Source organism: Verticillium alfalfae, genomic scaffold, assembly GCF_000150825.1.
Source record: "Verticillium alfalfae VaMs.102 supercont1.4 genomic scaffold, whole genome shotgun sequence".
In the NCBI taxonomy this organism is placed as follows: domain Eukaryota; kingdom Fungi; phylum Ascomycota; class Sordariomycetes; order Glomerellales; family Plectosphaerellaceae; genus Verticillium; species Verticillium alfalfae.
Window position 1 is genome coordinate 639,084 of NW_003315035.1, and position 16,453 is coordinate 655,536.

Consider the following 16,453-nt stretch of genomic DNA (forward strand, 5'->3'; position numbering starts at 1 on the left):
GTGGGAACTCAGGGGCCAGCAACAGATTTCTGCTTCGTGGCCTTAAAGAGATATATATCCAGACCAGGTGAAGACAGCCATGCTGATTGATGATGGATGGTCTCATCGGGACACAGCCGTGGTAACCACCGACAGGCGTGTTCAAGGAAGTGAGCTAGCATGATAGACTCTATATCGTCGTAGCAGAAACGTGGTGGGGAGATTTGTAAATTGGCCGCTATGTTGTGTGACTGGGATGCAGTAAGTGATGCGTTTCTATAGCCCCTTTCGGTCTTTCATATCTGCTACAACCGAAGGTACCTATCAAGGCAACAAACGCAGAAAACGGGATGATTTGGTGAGCAGACGTCCTTTGGAGCTTTCCTACAAGCAAGCACCACCGACTCTCTGATTGTAGAAAGCACGATGCACTGGGTCCTTGTCTGATTTCACCTTACCTAAAGTACCTTACCTAAGGTAAAGTAAATAGGTGCCTTAGACGCCTTGCTACAAAGAAACACGGAACAAGAATAGGATGAAGACCAACATCACCAAAAGCTTTGGCATTCAACAATAGCATTTTGAGACCTTGCATTCGCGTCTAGCCACCACCTGTGCTGAAATCGAAGATCGTATTCCAGAGGCGCAATTCCCGGTCTTACCCGCCGGGTCGGTGGACCCGAAAGTGGCCGTCATGTCCAATCCCTGGGAGTCAAGGTTGCATCAATCTACCAGCCAAGGGCCTCAGGCATCTGCAGGAACCGTCGCCAATCTTTCCTTTCTTCCATTTTCCTTCTTCCGTCGAAACACCAAGACCCCCTTTCGACAGCTGAACAGGCTTGGCCAGCTGGCTGGTGCGAGCTGGCAGCCCGTGGGGGGTTCACTGTCAACCTCGACCTGACAGCATGAGAGTCACGTCATCAGGCCTTGGGCGGTTTCCGGATTGCGGCCTCGCGTCAGACAAGCTCGAGACGGCCACAACTATAACTTGTCGTCGAATAGTCTTCGCTCGTCGATCAACCGGTGTGCACACCTAACAGCCTCGAGTTGTCGAGCAACTGGGTTGCATCTGCGTCTCTGGCCAGATCACATCGACAAGGGCGATATCGGAGCGCTTCAGGGTGATGAGCGTACCGTCATTCACGGTACGGAACAAGAAACGCGAGCTGCGTCATTTTACAATAAGGTAAGGTGCTCTGACACGGTTGTGTCAGCCAGCCGCAGAGCCTCAGGCACCTCAATTCTTTCCTGATCGAGGTGACAGATCTGTTGGCCTGGCTTGGAAAACTCTGCGTCCCCCCGAGACAAGCTCGGACGAGTCAGGACCCGCACCCAATCTCCTCATGTTCCCGCCAGCTGTTTTCCCGTTTCGCTCGTCGCTCATCTCCTACGGCCACTCTCAGACCTCGGAGGATCGGCCCAAAGGGAAGCCCCCGAGGTCCCGCGCACTCATTGGCGGAACACCCGTGCTGCCCAGCTGGGTGAGCGAGCCAAGCCGAGCCAGCCAGGTTGTTGCTCAGTCATTCAGTGAACCAGCCGCGCCCAGCAGCGCGGTGCAGGTAAGGATGCACTGCACTGCGTTGCAGCGTCGGCAGAGATTTCGGCGACCGGCCGGGATCTAACGTAGCGACATGCCAGGGGCAATCCATGAGCTCATCCAGGCGTCGGCTGGCTGACGCCATGTCCGAGGTACTGACGATGAAAATTTGTTTTCGAACCGACCACCTTCGCCATTGCAACAAAGACTGTCGAAGTCGAAGACGAAGAGACGAGCTCTCAGGAACCGAACCTCTCCTTTCCAAAGGACCTTCGAACGGCGTCTCGTCGTCCCCCTTTTATCCCTCACGGCTTCCAGCTCGAAAATGGCGGTCCCACTCGTCTGGTTCGGCTCTCGCAGGGATGAGGCAGGGGAGGGCCCACCCACGTGTGAGCGTCACTTTTGCATCTGCTCTTCGGATTGGGTTTTGCGCCTCATAGTGGGGGCTGCCTGAGGATCGCTGTGGGGGTCAACATCTGATGCCTTCTTTTTTGACGCAACTTCGAACCGTTAGGGACTGCGCTGGTCTCCTGATGCAATGAAGCCCGGGCAACTAGCAAGGACTTCGTGATGCCATCCGAAGGGAAAGCCTACGTCTCTGGCAAAGTTGCTGTTGAATTAAATCTGGGAGAAGCCCAGTGTCGCACGCACAGCCTTGGGTACAAGCTGGTGGGCAAGTGCATTAAATTTCTTATCTGGCAACTTGGGCCATAAGAAAAACTTGCGCGAGTCCAAATCCGCCAACCCACTTGCATGATTCGTGTCAACCAGCCAAGCGTTCCAGTGAACCTCAGGCTCTGAATTCTGTGTACCACCGAACCTCAGGCTTCCAAGGCTTCCCTCTGAGATGACGCCGTCCCGATATTGCCCGAGTCAGCGAGCGAACACCATCTGAGCCAATTCAACGAGGGAAACGGATGGCCCCATATCATGTCTCGTCTGTGGATTCCATGGCCTCGCTCATTGCGGTCCACCCACCGCCCGGCATGGAAAAACGTCTGCCTCAGTCCGCTCAACAGACACTGATCCTTGGGCGAGCAGGGCCCTGATTGATCCGACCGGCCTATGATGTTTCGCCCTGGGCCACCTTCCCGCGGTCCGGCCACCCCCCTGCCCTATCGCTCTACCGAGCTTCGAGCTTTTCCTCCCTCCCCGATCATTTTTCTCTTCTTCTCTTCCACCCTACCTCACCTCCAATCCAGACCTTGAGCTTTATCTCTCCTTCTCTTTCTCCTTCCAATTCAGCAAGCCTCTCCTCTCCATCCCGTCTATTCCACATCACTCCTCCCCATCAGACAAAATGGCCTCCACTCGTGTCCTCGCCTCCCGCCTGGCTTCGTCCATGGCTACCAAGGCCGCTCGCCCTGCCGTCCGCGCCGCCCCCATGGCCGCCTCCAAGCGCACCATCACCGGTGAGTGAAAATCTTTGAGGATGAGAATCTTCGGTCCCAATTGGGACTGCAGACGCTCTGAGAGCAGCGTTACTGACGGCAGTCTCCTCCAGGCTTCTCCAGCGCCCGCCCCCAGGTCACCCTCAAGGCCAACGCCAGCCGCATGTTCCAGAACGCCCAGGCCAAGCGTGCCTACTCCTCTGAGATCGCTCAGGCCATGGTCGAGGTCTCCAAGAACATCGGCATGGGTTCCGCCGCCATCGGTCTGACTGGTGCCGGTATCGGTATCGGTCTCGTCTTCGCTGCCCTCCTCAACAGCGTTGCCCGCAACCCTGCTCTCCGTGGCCAGCTCTTCTCCTACGCCATTCTGGGTTTCGCCTTCGTCGAGGCCATTGGTCTTTTCGACCTCATGGTTGCCCTCATGGCCAAGTTCGTACGTTTTGTCCGCCAGTCCCCCATGACACCTGAACAGCCGTCTAACCAGGCTCGCAGACCTAAGCGTTTCGCACACCGATATGAGCGAGGTGGTGGCAATGTCGTGAAGTCAGATCGCTTCCGGCAGGCCGCACTGTGCCCGAATCGTCCACCGCCCTGGATCGGACGTCCCACAGCGCTGCTGTTCCCCGCATAGCGACACATAGAGTAATAGACGGGATAGACAACCGGAGGGTACGACACTTTTCTTTAGGAGAGGATGGTGGAGGGTCATCGCTGAGATGACAAGAGGTCTTTCCTGGGCCTTGTTGTATAGATGGATGACTACTGAGGAAAAACGTGGGAGGGTGAAAGCTTTCTTTCCCGCCTCCCTCAAACCAAATCCCTTTGCCCCGAGCGAGAGTTCGGGGGAAACCTCTTTTGTAAAAATAACAAAAAATTCATCCCCTACGTTTTTGGCTCTCAAAGCTTGCTTGTTTCACTTGAAATGCTTCCCCAGATATTGAATTCATGTCCAATCGGCAAGTTATCCACTCTTGAACCGAATCTGAGAAGCTCAGGCAGAAAGCTCTCAATTGACCTGTGTGATTGGCAATCTGTTCAGACGGGAAGGGGGCGGGAAAAAGAGACGAGGGAGAGGAGGAAGATGCGGAGAGTGTGAGGGCGCTTGTGAGTGGGCGGTCTAACCAGTCTCGCTGGCGCGCATCGTGGCCACAGTCGCTCTCTCCCTGATCATCGTGGGCACGGGACGACTGTGACGGGCACACTCTGGGGTCAGTCAGTCCAGGGAGCAGGGGGGGTAAACAGGCTCAGCACCCAAGTTTGCCCCCCTCCTGTCTACTTCCTTGGAACCGATTGTCGCTGCGTAGCCTCCGCCCCCCGAGCTCCTCCCTCGGCCAACTCGGCGGAGAGAAGGAGAGAGCGCGAGCGGCGTCGATTCAACGTGCTCTGCCAATTCGCGCACTTGCCGCGCCTGTGGCATGCCGGCAGTGGATGGCTGGGTGGCAGCAGAGGAACAGTCAGCCATCCTCTCTCATGCGGTGCGACTGTTGCTCCCTCTTTCGCAATGGTACGAGTTCGTGCCAATGGCTGCTGTGTAGCACTTGCCCGACCATCCAACGGAAGCCTGCACATATCTCCTTCGTCTTCCTCTGCCCCCCCCCCTCGTTTGCTTCATTCCACTGCGTACTCCATCGTCTTTGTGTGTCTTCATCCATCCGGGGAACCCGTCCGCTCCCTTGCCCTTGACCAGGAGGACCCTCGTAGTGACAAGCAGAAAGGGCGAAGGGGGCGCGAGCGTGGGGACGCCCCATTGCGCGCGCCCCCGTTTTCTCTCGCTTTCAACCTCGCTCAGTGGACTCGCGGGCTTATCACCAGGACCTGGGGGATCCATTGCGAACCCACGCGTTGCGGGTCGGGCGGGCGGGATCCACCGGTGGCATCATGACTCTGCCGTTTTTGGTTGCTTGTTCCGTTTTTCCTTCCTGCTACCGTTTTGGCGTGCGATGTCGGGGGTGTGTGTGGTGATTTCGCCGGCTGGCAGTGTCATGGGAGAAAAATCGAGCCTCGTTCGTGAGGGTTTGATGGCATGTCGTTGAAAGGCTTGGTATAGAGGGGGGAAAGGGGAGAGAGATTTAGCCGTGCAGTGTAGGGATGGGAGTTGGAGACTGTTCCCCTCACGCGCATGGCCCTGATTGAACCTGTCTGTCGGGTTGGGGCTGGTGAGCAGGATTCGGGAGACGGCTGTTTATCCGGTGTGGCTTTGCTGTCGGTCAGTCGGTGAGTGTCACGTGCTCTCTTTACCCAACATCGTTTGCGTGGCCAGAGGGGTATAATTTCATGCCAATGTGCTCTACGACGGGGTTTTTGTTGCGGAAAAATATGCAACGAGTCCGTAAGAGCATCTGTCATCCGGATGCCAATTCTCACCTTGACCGGTCCCGAAAGGCCGAACTGTGGCAACCCCTCACCATGTACACCATGCGCTCAGCGCAAGTCTCAACACTGACAAACCGACAGCAAAAGACAAAAGCTGATCTTTCACATCCAAGGGCCACTTTCTACTGCCTCGTACTGGAATCGAACCAGTGATCTCATCATTACTAGTGATGCGCTTTACCACTAAGCCAACGAGGCCAAGCAAGTGAGCAGCAGACCCAGACGTGGGAGAGCAGGATGCCTCGTACTGGAATCGAACCAGTGATCTCATCATTACTAGTGATGCGCTTTACCACTAAGCCAACGAGGCGCGTTTGCTTGACGTTATGACTAAGCAAGCCTGCAAGCATTATGTCGGGGTGGTGTGTTGGAAGACGGAGGGAATAGGTCCGCAGCGGACGGCGTTAGTATCGTGAGTTTTTTGCGTGGGACGTAGGGTGCTGTTGTGAGAAAGAGGGGTCAGGGGTTTAACGCAGTAGTGGTGGGGTCTGTGTGGTGGGACTTTTGGCTTGGTTTGGCCATATATCTGATATTTGGCGCGCAAACGAAGTGCGTGAGCATAATCAATTGGGTAGTAGAGGATATGTTGGGAATTAGGCGTATCTCGTTGAAGAATATGTTCCCGAGCATGTCGTGGGAATTGAGGTGCATGTGTGCAAAACGTCGAAATCTGCCTGACTTACTATGCACCTGAGCTGATTGACATACATTATGCAACCTCACTACCGGTGAGTTCGGTACGGTGACCATTTCGAGAGGTATACTTTCTCAGATCACCGGAACTCTGAGAAAGACCGAGATTGGTGCCGGTAGGAATATTGGAGGGAGATGAGGTGCACCAGCCCGCTGCCTCTAGATTCTGACCATCAAGCTTTGCAGATGTATTCCATATGCTACTCACTTCTTGATTTGGTTGGCAGCTCATAGTATGTCTCGCTGTGTAATGGCCTCAACTCTCGGGTCATGGCCTTTGCCAGATGCGTAATCCAAAATGGCCAGCATTATCACTCGTATTTCATAATGGGTGCAAAGGGTATGAAGGACTAGTGAGTTACTGACATAGGGCAACCGGTCCAAGTCACAATGACATCTCTGACCAAATATCTTGGTTAAACGATCACAAGACAATTTATGGTCCAAAGCGGTGTTGACCGAAACCTAGTGCAAGAGTCTATTCCAAAGGAGAATGAGAAGCAAAAAAGAATCCCGAAAGCAGTATTGCTGTACTCATACAAGAGTGGACTCATGAAGCGAGCCAGGAAAAGTCAATCACCAAAGAAGAGCCACTGGACTGACAAACAGCAAGTATACCAAAACAATTGTTCAATATTGTGACAGAGGCATGCATGGCACACCGCACTGGGGTATCTCATAAATCATGCAGGAACCTCCTCCGACTATACACTGCGCTCGTCACGCATATTCCTCCTCTTCAGGAGAGCCCTGCTTCACAGCGTAGCCCTCGACAAATCCATGCGGGTCACAGACCCTCTCCAGACTGATGCCATTTGCTGCGATCCAGCCCCGAACAGCCTCCTTGTCGAGCTTCACCCTGGGCACATCAGGCACGGGCTCCGGCTCTCCAGCATCACCGACGTCCTCCATAGCCCCGTCTCCATTGTCACTGGCAGCAGGGCGGGAAACCTCGGGCTTCTTCCCCGGCCCAACGCCAGCATCCTGCAGCAAGCCCATCTCCCTGAGGGTGATGAGGCAGTCGTCGAGCGCGATCCACGTCCCCCTGCTGCAGTCGCCCACGTCCACCAGCGTTTCCTCGCTGCTGTCAAATGCACCAGCGATGCCGCCGATGCCCAGGAGCCATCGCGCAATCTCGCCGCCCCAGAACCGACGATAGCCTTTCCTCCCGAGGTCGGAGATGGGCTTCTCCGGCCCACCGAGGACGCCCTCGCGGCGGCTGATCTCATAGGAGACGCCCATCAGCAGAGCGCCGAGGCCCTTGCGCTGCCATGGTGGGAAGACGAGGATGCAAGCGAGGTTGTTGTTATCCCACGACATCTTCTCCTTGGAGAAGAAGCCGACAATGTGCGGCCTCACGGGCTTCTCGTCGGACGTGTCGACAGCGGGCTGCGATGGATCGCCAGGCGGGCCCGTTGGCGGCCGAGCAGGTGGGGTGTAGACGAGCAGAAAGTAGGTAAACCCCGTGACGTCGAAGAAGACCGACTTGTTATCCAGGAAGAGCTTCGCGAACAGGGAGAGATTCTGACAGAACAGCTGCAGCACTGTTAGTCACGTCTTCATCCAAACCAGGGGACCAAGAAAAGATGGCGGAAACTCACGCCGTCTACCTCCCCGTCTACCTCCCACACGCTCCACTCACCCTGATCCTGCACAACCTCTTCGACGTGCCGTATGCCGGCGTTCGCCTTCTTCCCCGGCCCTCGCTTGACCTCCGGCACAGCCCGCAGCACCGTCCGGCGTCCCCGAGGGTGGACGTAGATCTTCCGCCCGGGCGGCGTCCCCGCGCTGCGCTCGCACACGTGCACGTGGCCCAGCCACGACACCAGCTCCTTGGAGTACTTGAAGCAGCACGGGCACACGTACAGCCGGTCGAGCATGGGCGCGTCGCCGCCGCGCCGGGCGTGCGCCTTGGCACCAGCCTCGCCCGCGTTATGCTGGCCATGTCCGTCCTTGCCGCCGTTTGAATGCTGCGCGTGGCTCGGCTTGCTGCTGGCGTGGCCGGAGGAGATGTCGCCGAGGAGCTCCTTGCCGTAGTAGGAAGGATACCACGTGCGGAAGCAGATGTCGCCGAGGACGACCTTGTCGATGTTGCGGTCTGTCCTCGGCGTCGGCATGGCCGTCTTCTTCTGGGCTTCTTGCTTCGTGGGGTGCTGGGGCAGAGCAGACGGCGTTCGTGGAGAGGTATGCGTGATGGCTGGAACGGGGATCGGCGTGTTGGTCGGTCTCGTCGGGTACTGATAGGGAGCGGGATCGCGCACCCGCGCCAGCTGCTGTTTGCTGTCCGGAACGCTGGGTTGGGGCTGGAGTGAGGGCGGCAGGCTCGTGGGTGGGCTGGGTCGCATCAGGGTTCTCGTCCATGGCTGTGACTGTGGTTGAGGTGCCTGGTAGGTGATTTGCGGCGCAACAAGGCCATTCGCTGGTCTGACATTCTCCTTTGCTTCCTTGACGGCGAGGGGTGGCTGATGGTTGATGGCCACCATGCTGGCACCCCTTTGCCTTGTAACGCGCGGTGCTTGTGTCGTTTGCTGCTGCGTTGGCCCAGGCTGGGTGCTCGGTGCGGAGGGTGGGACAGCTCGTGTAACCGTTTCGACCCCAGGGTTGATGGGAACAGGCACAGGAGTGTCTGTCGTGGTTTTCGGCTTTGGAGGTCTTCCTCGTCCTCGCTTCGTCTGCACAGGCGATTCAGCATCCGCGGGAGCTGGGATTGTGGCCGGTCGCGGCGGCGATGCGTGTGGTGGCGGCACTGGAGGGAGTATCGGAGTCTGACGCGTTGCGCGACGCGTCGTAGCTTCGGTGGTGGGGGGTGGGGGAGCTGTGATGGCAGGCGGGTCGATGGCTTCCGAGTCGTCGTGAGGTCGTTTGCGCTTGTGTGACTTGATCGGCATCGTGAAAAGGGTTCAATCGTGCAGCAGGACGGTTCTCCAAGAAGAAAAAGCAAAGCGGCGCCGGTGTGTGGCTCGCGGCGCAAAATCCTCGTACCGAGGCCCTGGGTGGTGAAGCTCCAGTGAAAAGATGTCGATTCGCTATGACTACCTATCGCGCGCGAGTGTAATCAATCAGCGCCGCGAGATGGGCGCAAGAAAGTTTTTCAGAGCGAAGTCGCATTGACACTAATTTTCAGATTCACTAAAAATGAGGAACAATGATCGCGGTTGACCCCATGCCTTCGCGTACCCGATTGAAGTGTTGATGGGTTCGACCATGTCTTGCTTGCCGTGCATTCCCCGTGCATTCCCCAGTGTTATCGATCAAATCGCTTAGTGTACTATTTTCGGCTTGAAGACTCCATTCACATCGTACTACTACATATACCTTTTTGGATACTGACTTCCTCCTCCTCTCACCGTCATCGTCGAACAGCCTGCAATCCTTTCTCTACCCTCCCTCGGTGTCCCAGCGAGACCTTCATTATGAAGTTCAGCAACCTTCGTCATGAAGTTCAGCGAAATGGCTGACCTTAACCGCTTGTTCAGTGTTCAGTCTGCGGCAGCATGTCAACCCCACGGAAGCCCCTGTGATCATAGGCATGACTTAACAGCACGTTCGTGATCACCACCCATTGCCTCACTACCTAATTCAGCGACCTGGGATCCGCCGCGTTAGCATTTGCGAAGGACCTCTGCACGAGATCCTGATTTTTCAGACCATAGCCTGCTTTGCTCACCACTGCCGTCTTGTCGATGCAGGAGCATACATACCCCTTTCGAATGTACCCAGCACGTCTTTCGGTCACTGTCACTTCCATCACCAAGAGCCAATACAGGGTTAAAAAAACCCTTCATACAATCAATGCACGACGACCGCTCATTTTTCTCTTCATCACACCGTTCAGCTATCTACGTGAATTGGTTTACGGTTTCCCCTCGGGAGACCAGTCGTACCAGCCCATGTCAACCTCGTCGATGATGCCCCACTGGTCGACAAACTGCTTCATCTTGTCATTCATGCCCTCGACCGACAGGATCTCATATACCGTCCTCCAGGCACTGTTGACAGCGCCGATGATCCACGCGTGGCCCGAGCTGAGCGCCTCGCCGCCAAAGTGCATGTGACCATTGGCGGCAGGCGTCATGAGCCAGGGCATGAGACTGCTGAACTCGCCGGGCCCAAAGATGGCAAACGCGCCGTTCGAATACGCTGAGCCGTACCAGTCGTAGACGTGAAAGTCGACGAACTCAGACTCGAGGAACTCGTACGTCACGCCGTTCAGCTCGGCCAGGTCCCGCAGCGTCACCTCGACCAGCGTCTTGATGCTCTCGGGTTGGTACGGCTCCTGGTTGGTCGGATTGTGCGGGTTGAGGTAGGATCCGAGGCGCGAGGCGTCCTGGCCCCAGGTGTAGCTGGCGATCATGGTGCCGGGCACCCCGGGCACATCGATGCCGTACGAGGGGTATACACAGCGCCGGATGGGGAGGTCGGTGAAGGACTGTCCGCCTTGGAAAGGGCCAGTCGCCAGCTTCTCCCACCTGAGTTTCGTCAGCTACGGAGTCGTTCCTCTTGGTTCCGCGCGCGAGCGCATCTTACCAGCGAGTCTTGAACTTGAGGCCAATCTTGGCAGCAGGATCATAACTACATCCATCGCGTCAGTAAAACTCGAACACATTCTCCAGGGTAGGGGGACGGCACGCACTTCAGGCTGCGAATAGCAGTGTTCTGGTAGTAACTCAGTTCCAGCTCCGTCATGTTGATGATCTGAAGAGCACCCAGCGGAGCCGTGGAGATGACATGAGCATAGTCATACTCGTCAGCGCCGTTGACGACCATCTTGAGCGTGCCGTCAGGCTTCTTCTTGACGTCCGTCACCCTATGGTTGAGGACGGGCTTGTTCTTGACAATGAGATTCATGGCCTTGGTAATCATATCCATGCCGCCGTTGATGAGAGTCCACTTGTTGATGTCGGCGCTTGTGAAGATCCACTCCTCCAGGACGGCCTGGGCCATGGAGTAGGTGTCATAGTGGCCGGTTGCGTCGTTCATCGTCTCCATCCAGTCAACTTCGCTGTTGGTGAACCCCTTGGCGAGAAGGAAATCCCTGACACTCATCGAGTCGTAACTCATTAGTTTGTTGAATCCCGTCGTAAAGTCGTCCGAGAGGGCGTTGACCATGGTTTGGACCTGGTCGGACCAGACCTCAGACGCCGAAAGAGCATCAAACGTGGTGTTGAACAAGGGGATATCATATCTCTCTGCCGACGCAGAGTTCGGCTCCTGGATGAGGGCCGTGACGCCGTTGAAACGACGAAACGTGTTGTTCGTCTGAAAGACGTAACTCTTCTGGACGACTTGATCCCGCTCGGAAACGCGAGCGTTCAGATATGGGATCAAACTCCAGGATTCGTTTCCAATGACGCGATCCATGTATGGCATGGGTGGAAAGCGCATCGCACCGACGTCCTGAAAGCCGTATTAGTGAGATCTCGGGATTCAACAGTAGCGAATCGGGCTCACATAGTAGTCATAGTACGCCGGGTCTTCTGGCGTGGACTTGTCCCAAGCCGCTTGGTCAAAGCGGTGGGTGAATATTCGACCTCCGACACGACCGGACGCTTCGTGGATGTCGTAGTCGATGTCCAGAGAGTCCAGGATCATGGCGGCGTACAAGCCAGCAACGCCACCGCCAATGATACCGACCTTGAAGGGCCCGTCCTTGGGCGACGGGCATCGACTGTGGTTGCTGTAGCCGGAGTCGCCCACGAGCTTCCGGAAGAAGGCCGCACGAGGGTTCCCGGCGGCCAGCTTCCCGTCATTGCATATGTCCTTGGGCGACTTGGTCGCCGTCTTGGACTCGTGGGCAGGCAGGGCAAGAGCATTGCCAAGCAGCAAAGCTGTAACGAGCGAACGAATGGTAAAGAGTGACATGGCTGCGAACAGCTGTAAAGAATGAATAGAGGTCAGTTGGTGTTAGTCGGATCAGGGTTGATTGGCGAAACAAAGCTCCCGAGGAGCTGCCATCATCAACTTTATAGACAACCTCGCACGCGTCGATTTTCAATGCTCATAGACAACACATGGGATGTTGGAAGCCGGCGTATCATGTTTTTTTGTCTCATTTTCCACGAGCTAGAGAAGCGTGTCCTGGGGAAATGTCTTGTGTCCACGAGACGGAGCTCGCTCCAGGCCCTTCAGCCCCTCAGGTCCATCCCTGGCAGCATTCCTCCACTTCACAACTAACACGTATTAAGTCCGCCCCTGAAGCCTTGTTCGCGTTAGAGTCCGAGCTAGATACTGACCGGGTAAGGCTGAATTGACCACGGTTCGCACCTCATGGGACAGACAAGTCCCGTGGGAATTTCCTCGCAGACCAATTCCCTTTCGCATTCTCCAAACCCAAACATGTCGAACGCCATCGAATTGGAATTCGTGAATACCATCTCCCTAACATTTTGAGCTCTCCCCTCCCCAGGCGATCTCAGATGGATGTGACACGTCTGTTGCAGGCCAACCAGCCCCGAGGACTTCGCAAGTCACGCAGACGCTGCTTTGAACCCGCCACTGGCTCAGTGCAGCCACTGCATTCTTGACGCAACGCGCTGCATGCCTTGTGCTACCGCTGTTCAACGTCTTCGTCCATTGCAGAATAACATTGGGCTTCACAGCAAAGCGCGGCGTAGGAACCGCAAGCAAGATTTTGTCTCGCGCATCTAATGTCTTGTAGTGGCCTGATTTTACCAAGACCATCAGCCTCGAAATATGATTAGCGCGCCAAGTTGCCTTCGATTCTGTCGTACCTTTTTACTCTGGCCCATTCTACAAGGTTGGGAGTGTACCTGGGAGGAGGTCAATGAGGCTGCACCAAACAAGGACTACAGCGAGAAGGAGCCAGACTTACAAATGGTGGAATCGTGAGAGTCTAGCACAGGGTAACCTTGAAGATCGCTACCGCTTATTCTTGGGGTATTGGAAGATGAAGGAGAACAACTCGATCAAAATGGTTGAAATTGCGTGCTCATGAAAGGAGTACAATCGAGGCCTCTCAAACATGAAACCACATTGCCGTAACTGAAATACGTGCTACACTTCAAAGCGCAACATGTTTTGCGAAGACCCAAGTCGAAGGTTGAAAGCCTCACGGTTCACAGATCAAGCTCTGCGCTTCTTGCAGCAGAACGGGCCTTGCGCCTTGATCACCCTCTCTAGCGTATCATCGCCCTCCTTCCAGTTCTTGATCAACGTCATGAGGCTCGCCGCGCAAGGCCCATGTCCCGATTTCTATAGACGGAGTCAATTTTCCTCACGTCAGTCCGGTCGTTAGTGAGCCATCTCCGCTCCTCACCCATGAATCTGCTGTAGGTCATGTCCTCGCCGTAGACAGACCGGACGTTTGCCTCCATGTGCTGCTGTAGTGCTTGATCGAGGGCTTTCTGCTCCTTCGTCGGCGCAGTGTAGGATGAAGCGTCGCGCATCTTACTGTCGCGCGATGGGACGAACCCCAGTTTCTTGATGTTTGGGTCCGGGAGGATGGAGATGGCAATGTAGGCAAGGAGAGAGCTTTGTAACGCTGCTGTGGTTATCTGGCCAAGACCCAGGGGAGTGATGGGGCAGTGACCAAGATTGAGGGAAGCCAGGGATGGGGTTGAGGTCAGAAGGCCAGTAATAGCTCGGATGGCGCCTTCATCAATGTAATTGTACGCCTGGCCTAGATCATGTGTCGCGTACGCTTGGCCGATGTCGAGGCAGCGGATGCCGGGGTGAGATGTTAGGGCTTCGCAAATTGTCTGAGCGCCCCGGGTGGTAAGGCCGGTAGACTGTAAGACCAGGCGTGAGACCTGGGGAGCGACTGCAAAGGCACTGGCAAGGGCTGCAGCGCCGTCGTCTCCGATGGGGTTGCTCGACAGGTATATCGATGTCAGGCGACAGTTGGGCGAGGCCAGGAACTTGGCGAGCGCCCGAGCCGCAGCCTCGGCGAAGCCAGTACCATTCATATATAAGTTCTCCAGAGGGAGCACCCGGTCTTTGTAGGCCGCCAGGTCAGTGAAAAGTTCGACGAAGCCAGCATCACCGATCTCAGTTTGGTCGAGATCCAACGTGCGTAGATTTCTTGTCTCGGTGATCAGCCGATAGACATCGTGGGCAGCAGCTCTGCCGAGAGGGTTGCGTTTGAGCCAAACGTTGGTGATAGCGTCAGACTTGATCATGGCGTCGACGAGAGTCTTGAAACTCGGGGCATCAATGCAGTTCCCCGCCAGGTACCAGGTGTCCATACGGCTAGGAAGTGCACTGATGAATGAGGCTATATGATGTGCGCCTACTGGGCCGATGATGTTATTGCCAAGGAGGAAGTGCCTGACGTGCTCATTGGCTCGCAGGCTGTTCATGAGGTCGCTGATATGATCAGGACCCACGACCTGTTTGCAAAGATCCATGCGACCATCCTCATACACAACGCCTCTCTGGAACTCGGCGCCCTGGACGTGATAGTAAGGCTCGCCGTTGCCATCGTCTAGCGCATGTCCAGTGGTTGAGGCGCCGAGCTCGTGTGTCCCGCCCTGTTCAAGATGGTGGAAGAATGGGGCCAGGTCATCAGCCTCGGCAACTTGCACCGGCATGGGGAGTGCCTGAGGTCCCTCGAGGGAGATGGGATGGCTGTCTTTATTCCAAGGGCCCTGTGCCAGGATGCGAGAAGCCCAGACCGGTGCAGGAACGCCCGGGTCAGCCTGGCCAGTCAGACCATGACGAGTGCGACCGTTCCTGACGGTTGCGACTATCATGTCGTATCTTCGCTGGAGCACTGCCCAGGCATGCAACTTTACGCGGTCAGCATCATAGCGGATGATGGACGAGAGAGAGCCAGCGTGGCAGGGGAAGAGAAGATCCGCGATGGAGCCTGCCAGCATGGCGCGGTTGGATTTTCGCCGTGGTAGGTCGTGGAGAATGTCATCGATCCGGACTTTCATCAGAGGGAGTTCGAGTATCTCATCAGGGGTATATGCGTGGGCGTGATCGAAAGCAGGCGAGGTAGCGTGGAGCAGGTTAAGATACTTGCGGCAGAGCGACGCCAGTATAAGGGCCTCGTTGAACTCTACTTCATCGACCCGATCATCCTTGTCCTTGTGTATACGTTTGGAGGTGCCCCGGGATGCAGGGAATGTCTGATATTGGCTGAGTAACGATGGAGGTGCCGGTTGGGACAGCTGGATATGTGTTGCAGCAGCCATGGTAGAGGATTGACACCGAGGCTCTGGCGGGAATGAAGGCAGGAGCTTGTATTATCGCAGGATGCACCAAGGATACAGCCGTTCAGTCAACGGTTGTGATGATGTTCTTTTATATAATCCAGTCTCGATGTTGCAGGGCTGAAAGATGGACGAAGAGAGGATGGCTAGCGCAGACGCAGTCTGTGCGACTCGAGTGGCTGTGATCTTCCACCACCTTCCCTGATCGAAGATGAGGCGCGCCTGCCTAGGGTGTGGGCACTAGGAGCACCAACCGCAAACCACAATTGAACAATCCCATGCAACTTGCGCCTGAGTCACATCCAGATTGACATTCATGTCAACCAAAGGGCGCAGGGTGCCAACAGGCCAAAATGTCGAGAGGAACCTGGCAAGTGGTCAGACCTACATGCGAGGGCGGGAGCCAAATGAAGCTTGACCGCCCCAACGTGTTCGGTGTGGTTGTTCATGGTGAGTGAGTGGGGCTGTTTCGCTGAAGGCTCGGTAACAGTACCCTCCACGACGACAAGCTTCCTTCGCGTTTGCGGGCTTCTATAAGGCGGATCTCGTTAGCTTGGCCATTTCAGCGAAATGTTGCGCTTCGTCATATCAATAATACCTTCGAGGCTAGCTTCTATGCTGCTCGCTACACGAAGATGATGGTCCTACAAGCCAAACCTCAAGTCCCCACCTGCTCGCTGTAAGGTAGGTAGGTAGGCAATTCAGATACTAGGTGATGAGAGCGGTGCGACACTGAGATATTGAGCGCCGATAATTTTCGCATATACATGTACTGCGTCATCAGAAACAAAACTCCGCCAAAGTCCGCAGAGGCTCCGTCCGCTCTAGCACCAACAAGGCAACATGGTTGTGAACAATGAGAACGATTATCAAGCAAAAGTCGGGTATGATTACTATACTCTACCAAACTTTCTGCTCGCGTTTTGGTCCGCTACCCAAGTGGGTGAAACCGCATGCTCTCTTGTTCATACTAACCTAATCCCGCATGACTTTCAGCGCAATTGAATATGTGAGGAATTGAGTTTCGCGGCCCTCTTACGCTTTTCAGATGCTGTGCAAAATGCCTGGCGTCATCGAGATTCTACCTCATTCGCCCACCTCCAATCTACCATGTCTGAGGTACTTGGACGAGGCATGATGGCGTAAAAGCCGACCCGCCTTCCTAGCTTCTCGTTGTATCGAAAGGCATCAATGGGCCACCGATCAGGCCTGCGGACATTACATGGTAGCGTAGCTGGAGACTTGGCGTCGAGGTCCGCAGCAGACATGATACTAATTATTCAGCATCCCAACGGCGGAGTGTA

At 55.6% G+C, this 16,453-nt stretch overlaps 4 protein-coding genes and 2 non-coding genes across 6 annotated transcripts; 1 reads left to right on the plus strand and 5 right to left on the minus strand.

The window, feature by feature from the left end:
- Nucleotides 1-2,795: 2,795 nt before the first annotated feature.
- On the plus strand, nt 2,796-3,491 carry VDBG_03615 (ATP synthase protein; the record flags this gene model as incomplete). Its single annotated transcript, XM_003005616.1, has 3 exons — nt 2,796-2,928; nt 3,021-3,340; nt 3,400-3,491. 3 exons carry the CDS (start codon nt 2,817-2,819, stop codon nt 3,403-3,405), a joined length of 438 nt encoding a protein of 145 aa, XP_003005662.1.
- Nucleotides 3,492-5,406: 1,915 nt separating this feature from the next.
- On the minus strand, nt 5,407-5,478 carry VDBG_15075. The gene has a single exon. It is a non-coding gene; the product is annotated as a tRNA-Thr (tRNA).
- Nucleotides 5,479-5,518: 40 nt separating this feature from the next.
- On the minus strand, nt 5,519-5,590 carry VDBG_15076. The gene has a single exon. It is a non-coding gene; the product is annotated as a tRNA-Thr (tRNA).
- Nucleotides 5,591-6,693: 1,103 nt separating this feature from the next.
- Nucleotides 6,694-8,861, minus strand: VDBG_03616 (histone acetyltransferase SAS2; the record flags this gene model as incomplete). Its single annotated transcript, XM_003005617.1, has 2 exons — nt 6,694-7,509; nt 7,575-8,861. The coding sequence occupies 2 exons, from the start codon at nt 8,859-8,861 to the stop codon at nt 6,694-6,696; spliced, it is 2,103 nt and encodes a 700-aa protein (XP_003005663.1).
- A 686-nt stretch (nt 8,862-9,547) lies between these two features.
- VDBG_03617 (L-amino acid oxidase) lies at nt 9,548-11,835 on the minus strand (the record flags this gene model as incomplete). The annotated part of the gene is made up of 5 exons (XM_003005618.1): nt 9,548-9,560; nt 9,831-10,442; nt 10,501-10,545; nt 10,607-11,370; nt 11,425-11,835. The coding sequence occupies 5 exons, from the start codon at nt 11,833-11,835 to the stop codon at nt 9,548-9,550; spliced, it is 1,845 nt and encodes a 614-aa protein (XP_003005664.1).
- A 1,313-nt stretch (nt 11,836-13,148) lies between these two features.
- Nucleotides 13,149-15,131, minus strand: VDBG_03618 (leucine rich repeat protein; the record flags this gene model as incomplete). Its single annotated transcript, XM_003005619.1, has 1 exon — nt 13,149-15,131. The coding sequence occupies one exon, from the start codon at nt 15,129-15,131 to the stop codon at nt 13,149-13,151; it is 1,983 nt and encodes a 660-aa protein (XP_003005665.1).
- Nucleotides 15,132-16,453: the final 1,322 nt, after the last annotated feature.